Here is a 16,843-nt window from a genome sequence, read left to right on the forward strand (position 1 = left end):
CCGGTGACCCAGCTGCATCCCAATTTGCTGTTTGCAGTGATCTGGTCTGGAGCAGCTTGGGGGAAAACATTATTCTGCTAAATGCTGTGTAAAGTAATGACGCTGAGAGAATACTTGAAAGTCTAAAAGGATATTCTGGATGTTCGCCATGAGTAATTGCCATGTTGAGGCTAGCAACTAAAATTGCATTGCAAAGATATTTACCCAATTTTCATAAAAACTATTATGGCTTTATTTTCAAAGCAAGTAACTACAGAGCCATGTGGCTTGTCAGTAAATGCTCAAGTGATTAACTGAGAAATGTGGAGGTGGGTGGAAGAAGGCTGTTAGGCATAGAGATTTGAGAAAAACAAAATTTAGAAAAAGATGTTTTTTGAATTTTGAGAGCTGAAAGCATTTCGGTCTCCAGAATGATGATCCATATCATCATGCTAAGTCCTTGACCCCAGGAAAGAAAGGAGGGAACATTGGCACATCTGTTTCAATGGTTATTTTTGAACATGCACAGTTAGGTTTTCAAATTCAGATTTCCTTAAACTCTTGGCACAGAACAGGGCTGGCTGCAAAGGCAAAGTGCATTTTTTAGTACTAGCCCTGTTTCGGGGGTGGGAAGTCCTCCTACCTTTCCGGGTGCAGGCTGGCCCTGCCCGCTCCTGTCCCTGGTGGGAATGACCTGAGCCAAGACCAGGGCCTCAGGGCAGAAGGGCTGCAGGGGTGTCTTAGGGAGTAGGGAGGGAGGAGGTTGGTTTCCCTCGGCAAGTTCTGTGAGGCCTACTATCCCATTGCTATTCACAGCCTTGCCTGTGCAAAACTAATAACGCAGGGTGAAGACAGGGAGCAAGGAAGTAGCTGAGGGCTTCCCAATGGCTCAGTGGTAAAGACTCAGGCTGCCGATGCAGGAGACCTGGGTTCGATCCCAGGGTCTGGAAGATCCCCTGGTGAAGGGCATGGCAACCCACTCCAGTATTCTTGCCTGGAAAAACCCATGGACAGAGGAGCCTGGTGGGCTACAGTCCATGGGGTCGCACAGAGTCAAACATGACTGAGTGACTGAACGATGATAATAACACAACAAAGAAAGTAAGGGAAGCTGGGCTATGGAACCTGACAACCACAACAAACCCTTCTGTAGTGATACTGCCAACGGTGGTTTTCTGGACCTATTCGTGCGCTCACGCTAAGTCACTTCAGTTGTGTCCGGCTCTTTGCAATGACATGAACTGTAGCCCGCCAGGCGCCTCTGTCCATTGGATTCTCCAGGCAAGAAGCCTGGAGTGGGTTACCATTTCCTTCTCCAGGGGATCTTCCCAACCCAGGGATGGAACTGGCGTCTCTGACATCTCCTACATTGGCAGCTGGGTTCTTCACCACTAGCACTACCTGGGAAGCCCCTTCTGGACCTGTTAAAGAATGTTTAACAAGTACATCCCTACCATCCCCACCAGGGGCTCCTGGTGCTCCCCCGGAGGCTGCCACTCCCGTGAAAACCGCCGCCAGCGCCACACGACCGGGCGGTGGCGGAGCTGGCCCGTCTGTGCTCCCACGTCTTTATCCCGTTATCAGAGTCTAAGACCTGCTTCCCTCCCCCAAGCCCTGGAATGGGGTACACCACAGGAATACACTCGGCTACTATTTCCATTCAATAGAGGTCCTCAGCCCTGTCCAAATACAAATGCAGAAGGACATGCCTTCCCTTTAACCAGCATTTCCCAGGGAGCCTGTCCATGTCCCCAAAGGCCCCACTGCTTACTCTCTGTAAAGACAATCGACTCAGTCCACGTGCCCCAGAGAGCAGAGACAAGGCCAGGATTTTAGATTTTCCAAAGAAAAGCCACTTGACTCCTAAGGGCTTTTTTTTTCCTTTTTATGTTTTAATTCTTTCCCCCCCTGACGCCTGTTCTGGTTCTGTGGGGAGATGTGTAAGTAAGTGACATCCTGAAAGGATGAAGCAAATGTGACCACATCTGAAGGCTGGTAATTGAAGACGGGTACTGCCTTCCTACAAACAGCACTTCTTGTACTATTTCCCCCCAAAAGCTTTAAACTCTTAGTCTAAATTACTTTCTCTAAAAAAGCTTTCAAGATAGGGCTAGTCACATTCCATTCCTCTCCCCACGACTTAATAACTTCTACCATGTAAAAAACATTCCCAGGTGATTTGGAATCAGTATAAAACGAGCACATCAATGATGTTCATGCAAAATATGTATGTTTAGTAACATTGTAATGAACCAATAAATATTTATTGTTTGAAAATATGAGATTAGGGAATTGCTTCTTTTATTGGAAACCACTCAAAAGATAGTTTCTCAACTCCCAGTTTGAGTTGTTACCATTATTAGATTAACAGAGTTTTTTAAAAAATAATTTAAAATTTTAAGACTAAATTTTACAAAAGGTTAAAATGCTACAAAAACTTATTTATAATCAAATCAGAATGATGAAGGAGTATGTCAATAAGCATGGAATCAATATAATCACACCAGGCCTTTCTCCCCTACAAATTCATCGAAAGAACATTTGAACGCTGAGCAAACTCCACAAAATATTCCTAAAATGTCAAAATAGTCACTTGGAAAAACTTCAAGTTGTGTGAGATAGAGACTCAGTCCACTTTTATAAAGAAAATATAAATATAAAAATATAAGAAAGAATTACACATATTTTCTAGAGAAAGGCTTATAAGAAATAAAACCTGAACTCCTGGGATGTGAGTTACATCCCTGTAATTCTGCAACAGAAGACTCTGCTCCAAACAGGATGCACCGACTGTTTAACACATTCATTATCATCCTTCATCAAGCATAAAACTAACAGTCAGGAAATACAGCTGCAATGGCACAATTACCAACACACTCAGAATACGCCCTGCAGCAAAGAAAGCAAATGAGTTGCTTTTCATTAACAAAGCTTGGCACACCTCTCCAAAGACATTGTTTTCTTTCCAGCCAGTGTCTCAAAAGGCATTTCAGGGGCTATTTGCTTAGGTAAATCCAGGGAACAAGTAAATCATGAAAACATTTATTTAAATTTCAAAATATTCATTATCGATATACAGTGCCATTCATATGTGTATATACATACACACACACACACACGTGTATATATACAACATATGTGGATATACCAATATGTATATTGAAAGATGACTTGATCCAGTCAAAATCTTTTATATAAAAGACTTGTATTTTTAAAACATTATTAGTGCAAGAGGGTTGGTAAATCAGGTTGTAGTCCATATTTGACTGTGACACATAGGTATTCATGGTTTTCATTCTCACAGTCTGTGGCATACAATATGATATGCAACATGCCTCCATCTAGGCAGTAATGGGCTGGGTAATAACAGGGTTCTATTATATGGGTTTGAGTCCATATAAAGAAAATAATTAGCTACTAGCGTCAGATTCTAATATAACATGTCATCATTGAAAGCTTAGATGAATAGCATTCTAAAGAGGTAATAAAAGCACACTTTATTTGGTTGACTTCTGGACACTTTACATTCTTAACATTATTATAATCTTATTACACCTTAACAGATGTATTACTCCTACTGAATTTATATTATAATTAAACTGTTACTTAAACCATAATTTAAGGAAGGCCTGGGGGATGTAAAAGGCAATGGGTAATCATCTGCCCCAAATATTTTGAATTATATCCTAAAGCATGGCCACCAGACTTTCACTAAATTCTCTGCCCAGAAATCCTCTAGCATAATCAGCTCAGTCCTCTCTGCAGGAAAAAATATCACAGAAAAATTTAAGGAGTCGAATTTTCCTTAACACTGGAGGCCAGGGATACACAGGGTTACTACCGTCTTAGCACTTTTGTAGATATGGTGACATTACAAACATCTCAAAATCAAAGAGGTGTTTTAGGACAACAAATAAAAAGAAAAAAAAAGTAAAAACTTCTTAATGTTTTGTTAAGCAAAGTGATGAGACCTACTTACAAACTGCCTGAAAAATTAAAAGGAAGGTATTTTCAAGATGAAGTTTAATGAGTTCTTTCCTGATCTCTTCCTTTCAAAGATATTAATCTGACCTGGCAACGAAGCACCCAGTGTTCTGCCACCATTCTGAAAATTCTTCTAGAATCTAAATCACTTCCTTATCGCAATATGCATTCACCCGCAGCAACCATCAGATTGCAAAATGACTCCACTTTCAGTTGTTGAGGCTGAGGACCTGACATTTTGCATGTATTCCTTTTGGGTTGAGAAATCACTGAGTTTGATATTGCTGCTTCAATTAGAAAATATGACTGCAGTGTTAGGAAAAAGTGATATTCTATATGGGATGGGACTCATAGAATAAAATATTTGCTAGAAGAGAAAAAAGAAAATACCTTCCTATGTGAATATATGTTAATGAGTAAAAGGTAACAAAGTGTACTAGACTTGCATAATATTTTCTTTAGCAACATCAAACGAGTATTTTAGAAGGAGCTGGGCCAATCATTAGGCTCAGGGTGGCCACAATTCATCTCCCGGTTACAAGTACCAAGGTTCAATCTGTGGTTTTGGATGCTATGGCTTTTGTTGTATTGAATACTGATGCGGTGAAAAAGATCCTACTGGCGGAGGTGGGGCATAATTATCTCTTTGACATTAAGAGTCTGTTATAATAATGATGCTTGCTTCAATGTACATTGCTGGTGATAGAAACAAGACTTGACTTTTTGTAAGATTTTCTAGTGGACTTTCCAGCTTTCATACCTTTAACGTGGTAAATTCATATGGCTGATAACCCCTGAAGCTCTCATGGATGGCTGCCATAGTGTGAGAAGTTTTCTCCCAAAAATGAAGCAGAGTGGTCTGTAAAGAAAGACAGTAAAGCCATTAGCATTTTAAACGCCTCAGATCTAGTCATGGGCCCTAGAAGAAGTGTGTCCATCTGTGGCTTTCCAGGGCTTCTGAGACACGATTCTGACCCACCTCTGTAGCCTGGTTTCCTATCACAGCCCCACTCACACCCTGTATCTCAGCCAAACTTAATGGCTCCCTGTCCCCTTACGGCTCATGCTGCTCCACCCCTTAGGAGGCTCTCCTCTCCAGTCTCTTTGTACTCATCTCATCTGATCCATCCTCCAAAATCCAGGGCTGGCCACTGACAATGGACTTTTGTGATCCCTCACCTGATTCCATGTCTCCCTCTTCAAGCCTCCACTGGACTTTTGGTAGATCTCATTTCACTCAGCACACCCTGTTCTGTCCTTGAGGCAGAGACAACATAGTCAGATGTTACTGTCTCTGACTTCCTTTCTAAACTCTACATTCCCTGAGGACAGGAAATCTGGTCGTATCCATTGTATATAACCTACAACACCCAGAGGCTCCCTCCCACACTCGGCTGGTGCTCCACAGTACAGTCGATAGACGCAGGTGCCATCCGGAGGGAACGCGGAGCAGTAAGGAGACAGAAGCAAGTTCATTAAATTATGACAACCTAATGAGGGAGTGACCATGCCGTGAGAATTACAGGCAACAATGCTAAGAGAGTTCAGAGGAGGCTTACTGAAGGAGGTAACACACTGTTGGTACATCAAATGAGTGGAATTTGGAAAGGTTCAAGTGGAGAAGGAGGGCACTCAGGCAGAAGGAGCCACCTGAATGAATGCAGGGAGGTGGGGAATTACAGTGTATGCTCAGGGGATAGCTAACCATCAGTCTGATTGACTGTAGGATGAATCCCATGGACACAGGAGCCTGGGAGGCTACAGTCCATAGGGTTGCAGAGTCAGACATGCCTGAAGCAACTCTGCACGCAGCTCGGGATGCTAAATAGGAGAGATGTGGGAGGTAAATTATGACAAAGGCAATCAGAGCCTCATCATGCCCAAATCATACTTTGGGCTCAAAACCCATTTTTCTGCCATCTAAAGCCTGTCACATACTTGTTTCATTGCGACAAACAGTTTTCACTTTGTTACCTGGTATGTTGCTAGCATATGAGACAAGAGATTGCATCTGCTCGCTCCAAGAAGATCCACTTTTTGACACACATCCATCTTCAATTTGTCAAAGCTTTTTTTGGCAAGGCGAACTTGTGTTTGCACCTGTGAAAGTAAAAAGAGAATCTTTGACCCACTCAAATTCAAATTTTTAAGTGATAAAAATTTGTCCATGAAAAAAGACCAAAAGTGGGATTATCTCTTTCAAACAAGAAAACACCTTTGAAAATTCCAGGCAAGTGAGAAAACCCTACAATATCTACTCTTTACTTCCAAAGGACCTCAATGATAGTATTGTCTATCATGATTTTACAGCAGACATACTATGCTGAGAATATTTTTCTCAGTCGAATGTTAGAATTTCTCTCCTCTCAAGGCATTCACAAACTGACCACGGTGGGGAAAAGTCTGGAAACTCACAGACTTACGGTGGTAAGAGGACTATTTTTTCCCTGTTGTTTTCCTATGGTTCTTTGAAGCTGACTTCTCCATATACTCTTCATTACCTTCCTCTAAAATAAACATCTTACGTAACATGGTACATTTGTAAAAGAATATGAAATTAACACTGATACAATCTTATTAACTAAACAACAGATGTTATTCAGATTTCACCAGCTTTCCCATTGTCTTTTTTTTCTTGTCTTGAGATCCAATCTAGGATACCACATAGGTAATTGTGATGCAGCCTAAAAAACTATCCCCACAGATAAACTTTCAATGTTTTATTATTGTGTATGTACCCAAGTAATCTTCCATCCATCCCTATGCCATGTATCAGTAGTAATTCAGGGACGGAGGGGGGGATAAGGGAGATTTCAGAAATGTCTGTTCTACATATTATTTGATAATAAAACATAAAGTTTAAAAAATTAATACAGTTACAGTACAAATAGCAGAGCCAAAATTTCCCCTTTCTCTAACCTGAAGCATCAACACATCCTACTGTAACTGGGAAGTCAGTCACATATTAATTTATCTCAGATAATTTATGCAGTTGTAGTGACCATGGAGGTAACTGGGAGTTGGGAATAATGCTGACTCATTAATGGCAGCTCTTTCATCACAGGATACGTCGGGTAGGGGGTGGGGTGGGGGACTTGAGGATGATGTCTACCTTAGTCACCAGTATATGAAGCACCGAGCAACTGAACAGATATTTGGTGATTGAATGAAGCAAATTTCCAGACCATTTCAAAAGGTACAGTGCCTGAGTACCATTTTAAAGTAGAACCTTGAGAACAGTATTGAAAGTAATAAATTTTACATAAAAATAAACATGAAGATCGTGTGATTTAGATTATAATAACTTTTCCCACTAATAATTTATATTTGCAGCTTTTAAAATTATAGGGCAGTATACAATAATAGTAGCCACTGATACAGCGGCTATCATTCGTAATAACATTGAAAACAATTTAGCAATAGATATGTCACAATGAATACAATTGGTACAACTGAACAATTAATACAATTCACTCATCACATACCAGCTTTATTCTGTTAGCCTCTGTATGGCCCTGTCTGACTGCCGAGAAGAGGCTTTGTCAGAGGACGTAACTGACCCGCAGAGCTGGCAATCTAGATTAGCCTGCCTGACTCCTAAGCTGCACTGTCTGTCCCCTGCCCCACAAACAACTTCCACAACTTCTTGCAAAGTCAAGAAACTCAAAAGTATGATTCTACCCAGAAACACACGCTGTAGGTGTCTATGGAACTGGAAAATAATCAGGCAATTCATTTAATATCATACTGACAGAATCAACGCCCTATATGAATAGCGTCTTGTTTCAATAGCTGTGTAAAGCATTTCCTAAGAATTCCTCTGTATTCCTAGTCAATAGAGTTTGGAAACCCAGCAAATAAAAGCCATCAAGCTCCCCTCAAGCCACACCGTGAGCTTAAATAAATCCCAGAATGCGACCATTCCTTGCTATGGAATGGAGAGACTCCAGGGAAAACTACGGGGGTGTGCAAGCTGTAAAAAGTTAGGATGTGTGAAATGTCAGTGGTTTTCTGCCTTCCTCTGAGAAGAGTAAGGATAATACAAAAAAGAAAACCCTAGTTCCTGAAGGGAGAAGTGGGAGAGTGAAGGGAAAGGTGTTTAAGCCTCAGAGAGTTCCACGGCAGGTGCCCTCTGGTTCACTCGATGCTCGAGCTGGGAAGAACACTTCGGCGGGGATCCTGAGAGGCATCTGTCCTACCCTTTCCTTCTGAAGGGGGAGGAAACAACTACAGGTGTGAGCGCTCACGCAACATTCATTCAACACATCCTTAGTGAGTGTGAGAGCTGCTTCTACGTCAGGACCAGAGCTAGGCACTGGGAGGTCTGTAGAGGAATAAGACGCTGGCAGGTGGTTAAAAAATACTTAAGGATGAATGCACAGAGGCACAAAGATCTTTTAGAGAAGATGGACAAGTTAGCAACTATATTTAATATAATGGGAGAAGTACAGCAGAACTGAGTAAAGACAGAGGCAGCACGGACAAGGGACTGATTAATGCTGAGGGTGGCAGGGGTGGGGGTGGACCGATGGTATCCCCAACTACAGCCCTCCCTGTTATCCACACCCTGAGCCCTGAGACTCTGGAGTCTCTGCCCACTCTGACACTGGGCATGGTGTGTGACCTGCTTTGGCCAATGGGCCAGATGTGATGAACCTGGAAGCTTGGGCAAAAAAAAAAAAAAGCTAGCATGCTTTCGCTTTCTCCCCTCTCTGAGACTGCCATGAGAAGATGCCCCGGCCAACCTGAGAATGTGCCTGGGCTGGCCAATTGAAGTGATGCTGAGGCTTGTGCATGCAAGAGACATGAGGAGGTAAACCCAGTGGTCCTAAGAGATCAGCCTTTGGCCAGCTGACACCCAATATCTGAGAGAGGCCAGCCATGACCAGCCGGGCCTCTCCCCTCCCCACAGTTGACCAAAGACTCATGTTTGAGCCCAGCAGAGACCAGGAGTGCCTTGCTAACTCACACCTGTGAGCAGTAAGACATGCTCACTGTTTTAAGCCACTGAGGGTTGCAGTTGCTTATTTCATAGCATTATTATGGCCATGTTGTTCTTGTTTAGTTGCTAAGTTGTGTCCAACTCTTGCGACCCCATGGGCTCTCTATAGGATTCTCTGGGCAAGGATACTAGAGTGGCTTGCCACTTCCTTCCCTAAGGGATTCTTCTCCATCCAGGAATCGAACCCACGGCTGTGTCTCCTGCATTGCAGGCAGGTTCTTTACTGCTGAGCCACTGATATAAATTGTGAGTTGGGGGATAATGAAGACCGCTGAGATGGGGGGATATCTGAGGTGGGTCTTAGGTCACGAATAGGAGTACACGGTAACTACCCGGAAGCCACAAGGCTGGCCTGTTAATGCAGAGGTTCTAGATTTTTCTAATTAAATGCAAATAACTTTATTGTGGGATGTGAATTTTGCTTTTTCCTTTACATTAACAAAATAAGTTACACATAGATATTCTTTTATCCTAGAAGAAAATTTAATTCCCTTGCTTATATCACTAGGCTCATGAATTAAACACTGAAATGTGCCCTAATTTAATTCTGTCTGAATTTTGTAAAGTAATTTTAGAAACCTAGAAGAAGACTTCAACACTTGACTCAGTGAGTTCTGAAAGGCCATATGCTTTGTGTGCCAACAATGATTATTAAAATACTTAATGCACTGCTGAGTTTCCAAATGTGCAGCTCCTTCCCTGCCAAACAAGAAGGAGGTGATACTGCTGGGCACTGTGAATACGGCAAAGTTCATTTAATATTTTGTGTTCCATGTCTGTTCTCTAAAACACATCTCTAGTTTGCTGCCCGAGGACAAAACACCAAGGACACAGGTGAGCCCAGGCCACATCGAGAGTCTAATACCATGTGCCTCCACTAGCACTTAAGTGAAAATGTCTTATTATTCCTTTCAATCCCAAATAAATTATTTTCAATTACATAAACATCTTGAGGAGCTCCTGTGGTTTTCAAGGTTCTTTAGAAAATCTTCAAATAAATGTATCTTTTCTGATTTCTTAATTTTATTCCTGTTGCCCCCACGCTGTCCTCTTACTTTCCACACTCTAGGAAATGATCACATATATTAATTAGATCCTCTTTAGCACGGGTCCTGCCTGCCCAAGACTGCAAAAATACAATTCACCAGAAAAAGGAGGAATGTCTTGCATGTCAAAACGACAGGGCACTTCTCTGTACTTAGGTTTCCTAACCTGAAATTCTACCTCTTAGCCCCAACTTGAACTGCTTATGATGAAGCCAAGCTATTCATACTCAGTGCAATCTGGCTTCTCCATTCAGCGGGAAAGGTCTTCATATTACTCCACAACCAAATCATTGGAGAGTAGCTTTGCGTTTTGTCCTAGTGTTTTCTCTCCTTTAAAAGTAAAATAAAGCTAACTCCCCATCTTACTCTTACTCTGACATTATCTTTGAGAAGATGCCTTTGCCGCTCTCTCTATTCAATCATTTACCAAACATTTACTGAGTATCTCCCATGTGCCGATAGCAGTGAGCAAAATGGAGGCCTCATGATGCTAGTTCAGTGGGCATTTTCATACCAGTGAGGAAATAACAGAGGGAGGTGACCCACAGGGAAGTCACACAGTTCCGTAAGAATGATTTACCAAGAGATCTGATTGAGAGGCTGTTCTCCTGGGAGGCGGCACTCAAGCTCTTTTCGGAAGGACTGAGCATGAGAAACCACGCAAAGAGAGAGCGCTCCAGCAGAGGGGAGAGCATGTGCAAAGGCCCTGGGGTGGAGGGCAGTGAGACAGCTCCCAGAAAACTAGTGTGGCTGGATTGCTGAGTCCAAACAGAAAGGTGCTATGAGACGAGGCAAGAGAGGTGGGCTGGGGCATATCTCAGGGTCTTGTAGGTGTGCTCAGGATTTTAGTTTCTATCCTGGGGCTTCCAAGGCAGCACTAGTGGTAAAGAGTTGCCTTCTGATGCAAGAGACCCAGGTTCGATCCCTGGGTCAGGAAGATCCCCTGGAGGAGGAAATGGCAACCCACTCCAGTAAAGTTGCCTGGAGAATCCCATGGACAGAGGAGCCTGGCATTTATCCTGGGTGTATCAAATGCATTTTCTTTTTTTCCAAAATGCATTTTCAACCTATGATGATTTTATTGAGACATAACCCCAATGTAAGTTGAGGAAGACCTGTATGTCTTTAACGCTGCAGCTTGACGGTTAATATAAACAGTATTTAGCCCCCAAAAAGAAAGACGCAGTTGTCATCTTACTTCATTTCCTCCTAAGCATGCATTTTGAACTTTAACAATTCAGCAATAATAAATAAGTAGTGATAATTTTAAAGCTTTTCATTACTGCTGAAATTACAGATAAAATTGAATTTTTTGGTTAGCATTCCCTTTACATAAATTAATAAAACTTTATTCAAGACAACAATTTTGGATCCACCTGTGTAATCAGGACAGGCACAACTGTGGCTGACATGCTCTCAACCCATTTACACAAACACTATCATTCAGACACTCATTTTTAGATACTCAATTTCAGACACTAATGGAAAAAAAGCCAATTTCTTTTCTACTCTTTCCTGCTCTTCAGAAGTTCAAGTTTATAAATGTTCTGATCATGAGCATAAAAGTCACCCAGGAGAATGGAGCGCACTAATGTCTCAAAGTGATCTTCTAGGAATGGATAAAAGACTGTACTAGGGATGTATAAGATACTGTACTGTACCAATGCCTTCATCAAACAGTTACCTTAATGACAACGCAGGAGAAGCAGGCACCCATATCATAGTCTACTCTTCCGAGTTTCAGGGAAGAGGGTTTTAACTCCCCTTCGTTTATTTTGTGTGATCACGTGTTCCAAGTTGGGTGAAGAAAAGAAAAAGGAATGAACGCTCCGGAGAGCACTGTTCTACAAATGCTTCATGCTGCAGTTCTTCAAAGTATGCAAAATTATCTTCATTTGCATAGAAGAAAAAAACTGATGTACAAAGTAATTTGCCTAAAACCAAGTAGCCAGTAAGTAGAAAGGCCAGGGGCTGGCCTGGGTTAGATGTTGTCTCCTCTTGTATAAAGTACGAAGTCCACACCCATACAGGCTTCCCAAGTGGCACTAGTGGTGAAGAACCCGCCTGCCAATGCAGGAGACATGAGAGGCATGGGTTAGATCCCTGGACTGCGAAGATCCCCTGGAGGAGGGCATGGCGACCCACTCCAGTATTCTTACCTGGAAAACCCCATGGACAGAGGAGCCTGGCAGGCTACAGTCTATGGGGTCACAAAGAGTCGGACACAACTGAAGTGACTTAGCATGCACACACGCCCCACCCGTACCCTGCCTGCCAGCCTTCAGCCCATCCGCCTCCTCTCCCATATCACCTGCCAGGCACTATACAGTCCAGCTACACCAGGTCAAACCCATATCCATGCTTCTGCTCATTTCCTCTGCCTGGAAAGCCCCCTTCCCCTTGTTGTGCACATGGCAACTCGTTCTCACACTGTACAGCTTCCACGCAAAGGTTTTCTCCCATGAGACCCTCTTCCTGTAGCTTCTCAGGAGAGTGAGCAGCCACTTCCTCTGTATAATCAAGGCACCTTGCAAACTGGCTTAGCACACAAAGCTATGGGAAGTGCTACCTGCTCCCCGGTAAGACCAGCTATCCTCTGAACTAGAAGCTACGTGAGGGTGAAAGTACACTACCCAGTTTTTTTAAGGCTGAGGCTGCATGCCTCCAGGTAGCAGGTATAAAAAACATTGAGTAAGGAGAGAGGATACCAGATGGAGTGAACCATCAGGCTATGGAATACGCACCACATGCTCTGTCTGCTGAATTACTGTTAGACTTCCCCAGACACTGTCCCTCTTCCTCAACCCCAATTCTCCACCATTAACTGATTTGAGATGATACACAGGCACATATTCTCATTTGCTGCTCACAACACTCCTACACCATAATTTTGTTTCTGTTTCACAGAGAAGGAAGCTGGTTTTCAGAAACATTAGGTAACTCGCCCCAGCTCACTTGACTGGCAGGGGAGGGGCAGGATGTGAAAGGCCACGCTCATGTCACCGAAACACTTTGCTGTCCTAACTGTAGCAGATCTCAAACCAGTAAGATGAACTGCATATCACCCAAAATGTGGGTGTCAGCAGTTGGTCCACTACTGTTTTTTTCCTTGTCACTCTGTCAACTCATTGCATCAAAATAATCTAACATATTCAACGTCTGTGACTCTGGCTTCTTGTTTGAAAATACAAACTGTTGTTCGCCACGCAATACATTCATTCACACTGGAATCAAAGAGTAAGAGGTTTTACATTCTCAAGGCCTTAGCAAGTTGAAAGAAAGATGGTTAAAATGAGTCACAATTGAGTAGTTTGCAATATGCCGACAGAGCTCAGGTTAATTTAGTTAGTTATCACATGACCCCGAGTGTTTTAATGTTTGCTTAGCGCTGTTGTTTTTTTTTTTTTTGTCTGTTTTCTGTTTTTAACTTAAGAAAGCAATTCTGTCATCAGAAAATTTAACCGACTGGGTTCACTTCCTCTTTTAGGTCATTAGTGGAAGTATTAACTCAGGTCACAAGACCAAACCCAGGGTACCCGCTTTATCAATTTCTCTCTAATCTGAGAAGCACATGTTTCAGGAGAGAGTAAAAGGGCTATAGTACTGTCTTTATCCCACTGATATTCTTGTGCTTTGTTGAGGTTTTAAACATATATCATTATTCTTTTTCTTTTTACTACTTTTTTGGGATCATTTATTCACATCTACATTTCACGTGAAAGGCTGACAAGTGTGCCGGTTGTCTACTGGCTGCCCAAGCTACACCTGCTTGTACATCACATTATGGTATATTTTAATTATGCTTATTGGTGGCTGTATAAGTAATCATGACACATAAACACAAATCAACTCCTAAATTAACAGGTGAACTGACTTGCTGAGAACTACCTTGCTTGAGGAGTGTTGTTCATTCATTCTGCTGCAGGTCCTGGATAAAGCAAAAAAGGGAAAAAGACTGAGGCTTTCCCTTTGTGGATGTCTTTGGCTGTCCTTGAGTTCCAAAGTGTGGTGGACCTGGGTATTCAGAGAAACCTGGAAGAGACCGACTCGTAACAACACTTTTGCTGGTTCTCAGAACTCGCAGAGTGAAGACAGGCTCTGTAACCTGTACAAGCACACCCTTCGTGCCTCTGCCCCATGTGCTTGCCTCTCTCCCCTAATTCTTTTCTCCCAGCTCATAAAGTGGTTTCATCCTCTTCCTCTTCACATGTGGTTCCCAATGATGTCATATTTCTTCTTTCTTCTTTGTTGGCCCTTCACAATCCAGCTTGTGCCACTTCTTCTAGAAACCACACTTCCATCCCTAAGGCACATGCTCCTCTTTCTGTGCCTCAATGGCACCTTACTGTCCTCTCACGGGACACATCACATTACATGGTCATTATCACTGTAATTGACAATCTTCGTCTGTATTCTCCAGGGAGCTTGGGGCAGGAACCATATCTTGGTTATGTTACCCTGGTACTAATAGGAAGAGCTAAAAATGCTAGCTAAAGAAATAGTTTTTAACCTGGTGCACGAAAGTGAAAGTCAGTTGTGTCCAGCTCTTTGGGACCTCATGGACTGTAGCCTGCTAGGGTCCACTATCCATGGGGACTCTCCAGGAAAGAATACTGGAGTGGGTTGCCATGCCCTCCTCCAGGGGATCATCCCTATGCAAGGATCAAACCCAGGTCTCCCACATTGCAGGCAGATTCTTTACCAGCTGAGACACCAGGGAAGCCCAAGAATACTGGAGTGGGTAGCCTATTCCTTCTCCAGGGGATCTTCATGACCCAGGAATTGAACCAGGGTCTCCTGCATTCCAGGAGGATTCTTTACCAGCTGAGCCACCAGGGAACCTGGTGCATAGTAATACAACACACACCATCACGTGCTTTGGGCCTGTAGCTTCTAATTAAAAAAAAATATTTTTAATGTTATTTATTTATTTACCTAGCTACCTGAGGTCTTAGCTTTAACAAGTGAGATCTCCACTGTATCATGTGAGGTCTTTTGTTGAACGCACTGGCTCTCTACTTGTGGCCTCCAGAGCTCGCAGGCTCAGTAGCTATGGAGCACAAGGGCTTGCTGGTTTCACCACATGTGGGATCTTAGTTTCCTGACTGGGGATCGAACCAATGTCCCCTGCACTGCAAGGAGGATTCTTAACCACTGGACTACTGGGAAGTCCCAGCTTCTACTTTTATAGTCTGATGACTGACGTTAACTCTCACTTCAGGAGTATGTGTGTCTGTGTGTGTGTGCCTGTGTGTGTGTATTTAAGAAGACACGTCACAGTAATTTCATGCCAAGAAGGAACTGGGTCCAGATCCTTCAATTCCCCGTTCATCTAAATCTTAAAAACATTTTCTGTGTTGACATTTGACACATTTCTATAGCACTTCTTTGCTCCTTCCTGCTGGAAATCATCTCATTCCGATTTGTTCTACGTCAGGTCTTCTGGAAAAACTTGGGTTTTGTGGTCCTTGTATATGTCTCATTCACTAACATTCTGTGTCAGTGGTCGGTGGCGATTGCTTTTGTTGTTACAGGCCTGAGAACATCTCAGATTTTCAGTTGATGGGTAAATGCTCCTGTGACGGAGGCTGCCAGTGGCCCATCAATATCCATGTGCCCTTCTACAGTTTCCAGGTCCCCCCTGACAACAGGGGTGGCCATGGACAAAGCTCTCTCCAGCAGAATGTAAGCACAGGTAACGGGCACCACTTCCAGGTTTGGCCAGCCTTTCTACTTGTGCTCCTGTGGGTTCTGTCTCCTTTGGGGATGACTGGGATGTCCACATCTAGGAACACTGAAGGGAACATTTAAGAACTGCAAAGCTGCACTCAGCCTGGCCTCTAAATGACTCAGAGGAGGAGCCACTCCAAAAACCAGGATACCTGCCCAGTACTATTTGGTGAGCACAAACAAACAAAACCAAAACAACAACAACAAACCCCTTCTATTGGCTTAAGCTATGGAATTACGAGATTTGGGGTATCCCTTGGACTTCTCTGGTGGCTCAGACAGTAAAGTGTCTGCCTACAAAGCGGGAGGCCCAGGTTCAATCCCTGGGTTGGGAAGATCTCCTGGAGAAGGAAATGGCAACCCACTCCAGTATTCTTGCCAGAAAAATCCCATGGATGGAGAAGCCTGGTAGGGCTACAGTCTATGGGGTCGCAAAGAGTCGGACACAACTGAGTGACTTCACTTTCTTTTTCCTTTCCTTTGTACTACAGCCTCGCCTAAACTACTCTTTCTAACATAGGCATGGTTTTAAGACAAGGTTGTTTAAATGAAAAGATGCAGACTTCCCTGGTGGTCCAGTGGTTAACAATCTGCGTGATAATGCAAGGCACAAGGGTTCGATCCCTGGTCCAGGAAGATTTCACATGCTGTGGAACAACTAAGCCCCTGTGCCAAAACTATTGAGCCCACGCTCTAGAGCCCTTGCTCCACAACGAGAGAAGCCAACACAAGAAAAGCCCACACACTGCAACAAAGAATAGACCCACCTGCTGCTCTAGAGAAAAGCCTGTCAGCAGCAAGGAAGACTTTGAGCACAGAATAATACTAAACTTAAAAAAAAATGACAAGATGCTATATACAGTGTTGGGAGCATGTTAAAGCCTATTAGTCCCATAGACAACTGTCAGCTCTCCAAAGGTTTGCCATTTCCATTACTACTCTGATCATTAGTTGAGTTCAGTACAGTTGCTCAGTCCTGTCTCTTTGAGACCCCATGTACTGCAGCAAACCAGGCCTCCCTGTCCGTCACCAACTCCCAGAGTTTACTCAAACTCATGTCCATCGAGTTGGTGATGCCATCCAACCATCTCATCCTCTGTTG

General features: G+C 43.1%; 1 protein-coding gene across 16 annotated transcripts in view; it reads right to left on the reverse strand.

Annotated features, from left to right (window-relative positions):
* ICA1 (islet cell autoantigen 1) overlaps positions 1–16,843 on the reverse strand; it is a 159,871-nt gene that overhangs the window by 41,644 nt on the left and 101,384 nt on the right. For all 16 annotated transcript variants that reach the window (XM_043871768.1, XM_043871758.1, XM_043871767.1 and 13 more), the window contains 2 exons: positions 5,938–6,063; positions 4,724–4,822 (listed from right to left, as the gene is read on the reverse strand). In XM_043871768.1, the coding sequence (XP_043727703.1) occupies positions 4,724–4,822; positions 5,938–6,063 (225 nt within the window). The remainder of the gene's footprint in view (positions 1–4,723; positions 4,823–5,937; positions 6,064–16,843) is intronic.

The sequence above is a fragment of the Cervus elaphus genome, chromosome 18, assembly GCF_910594005.1.
Source record: "Cervus elaphus chromosome 18, mCerEla1.1, whole genome shotgun sequence".
NCBI classification, from domain to species: domain Eukaryota; kingdom Metazoa; phylum Chordata; class Mammalia; order Artiodactyla; family Cervidae; genus Cervus; species Cervus elaphus.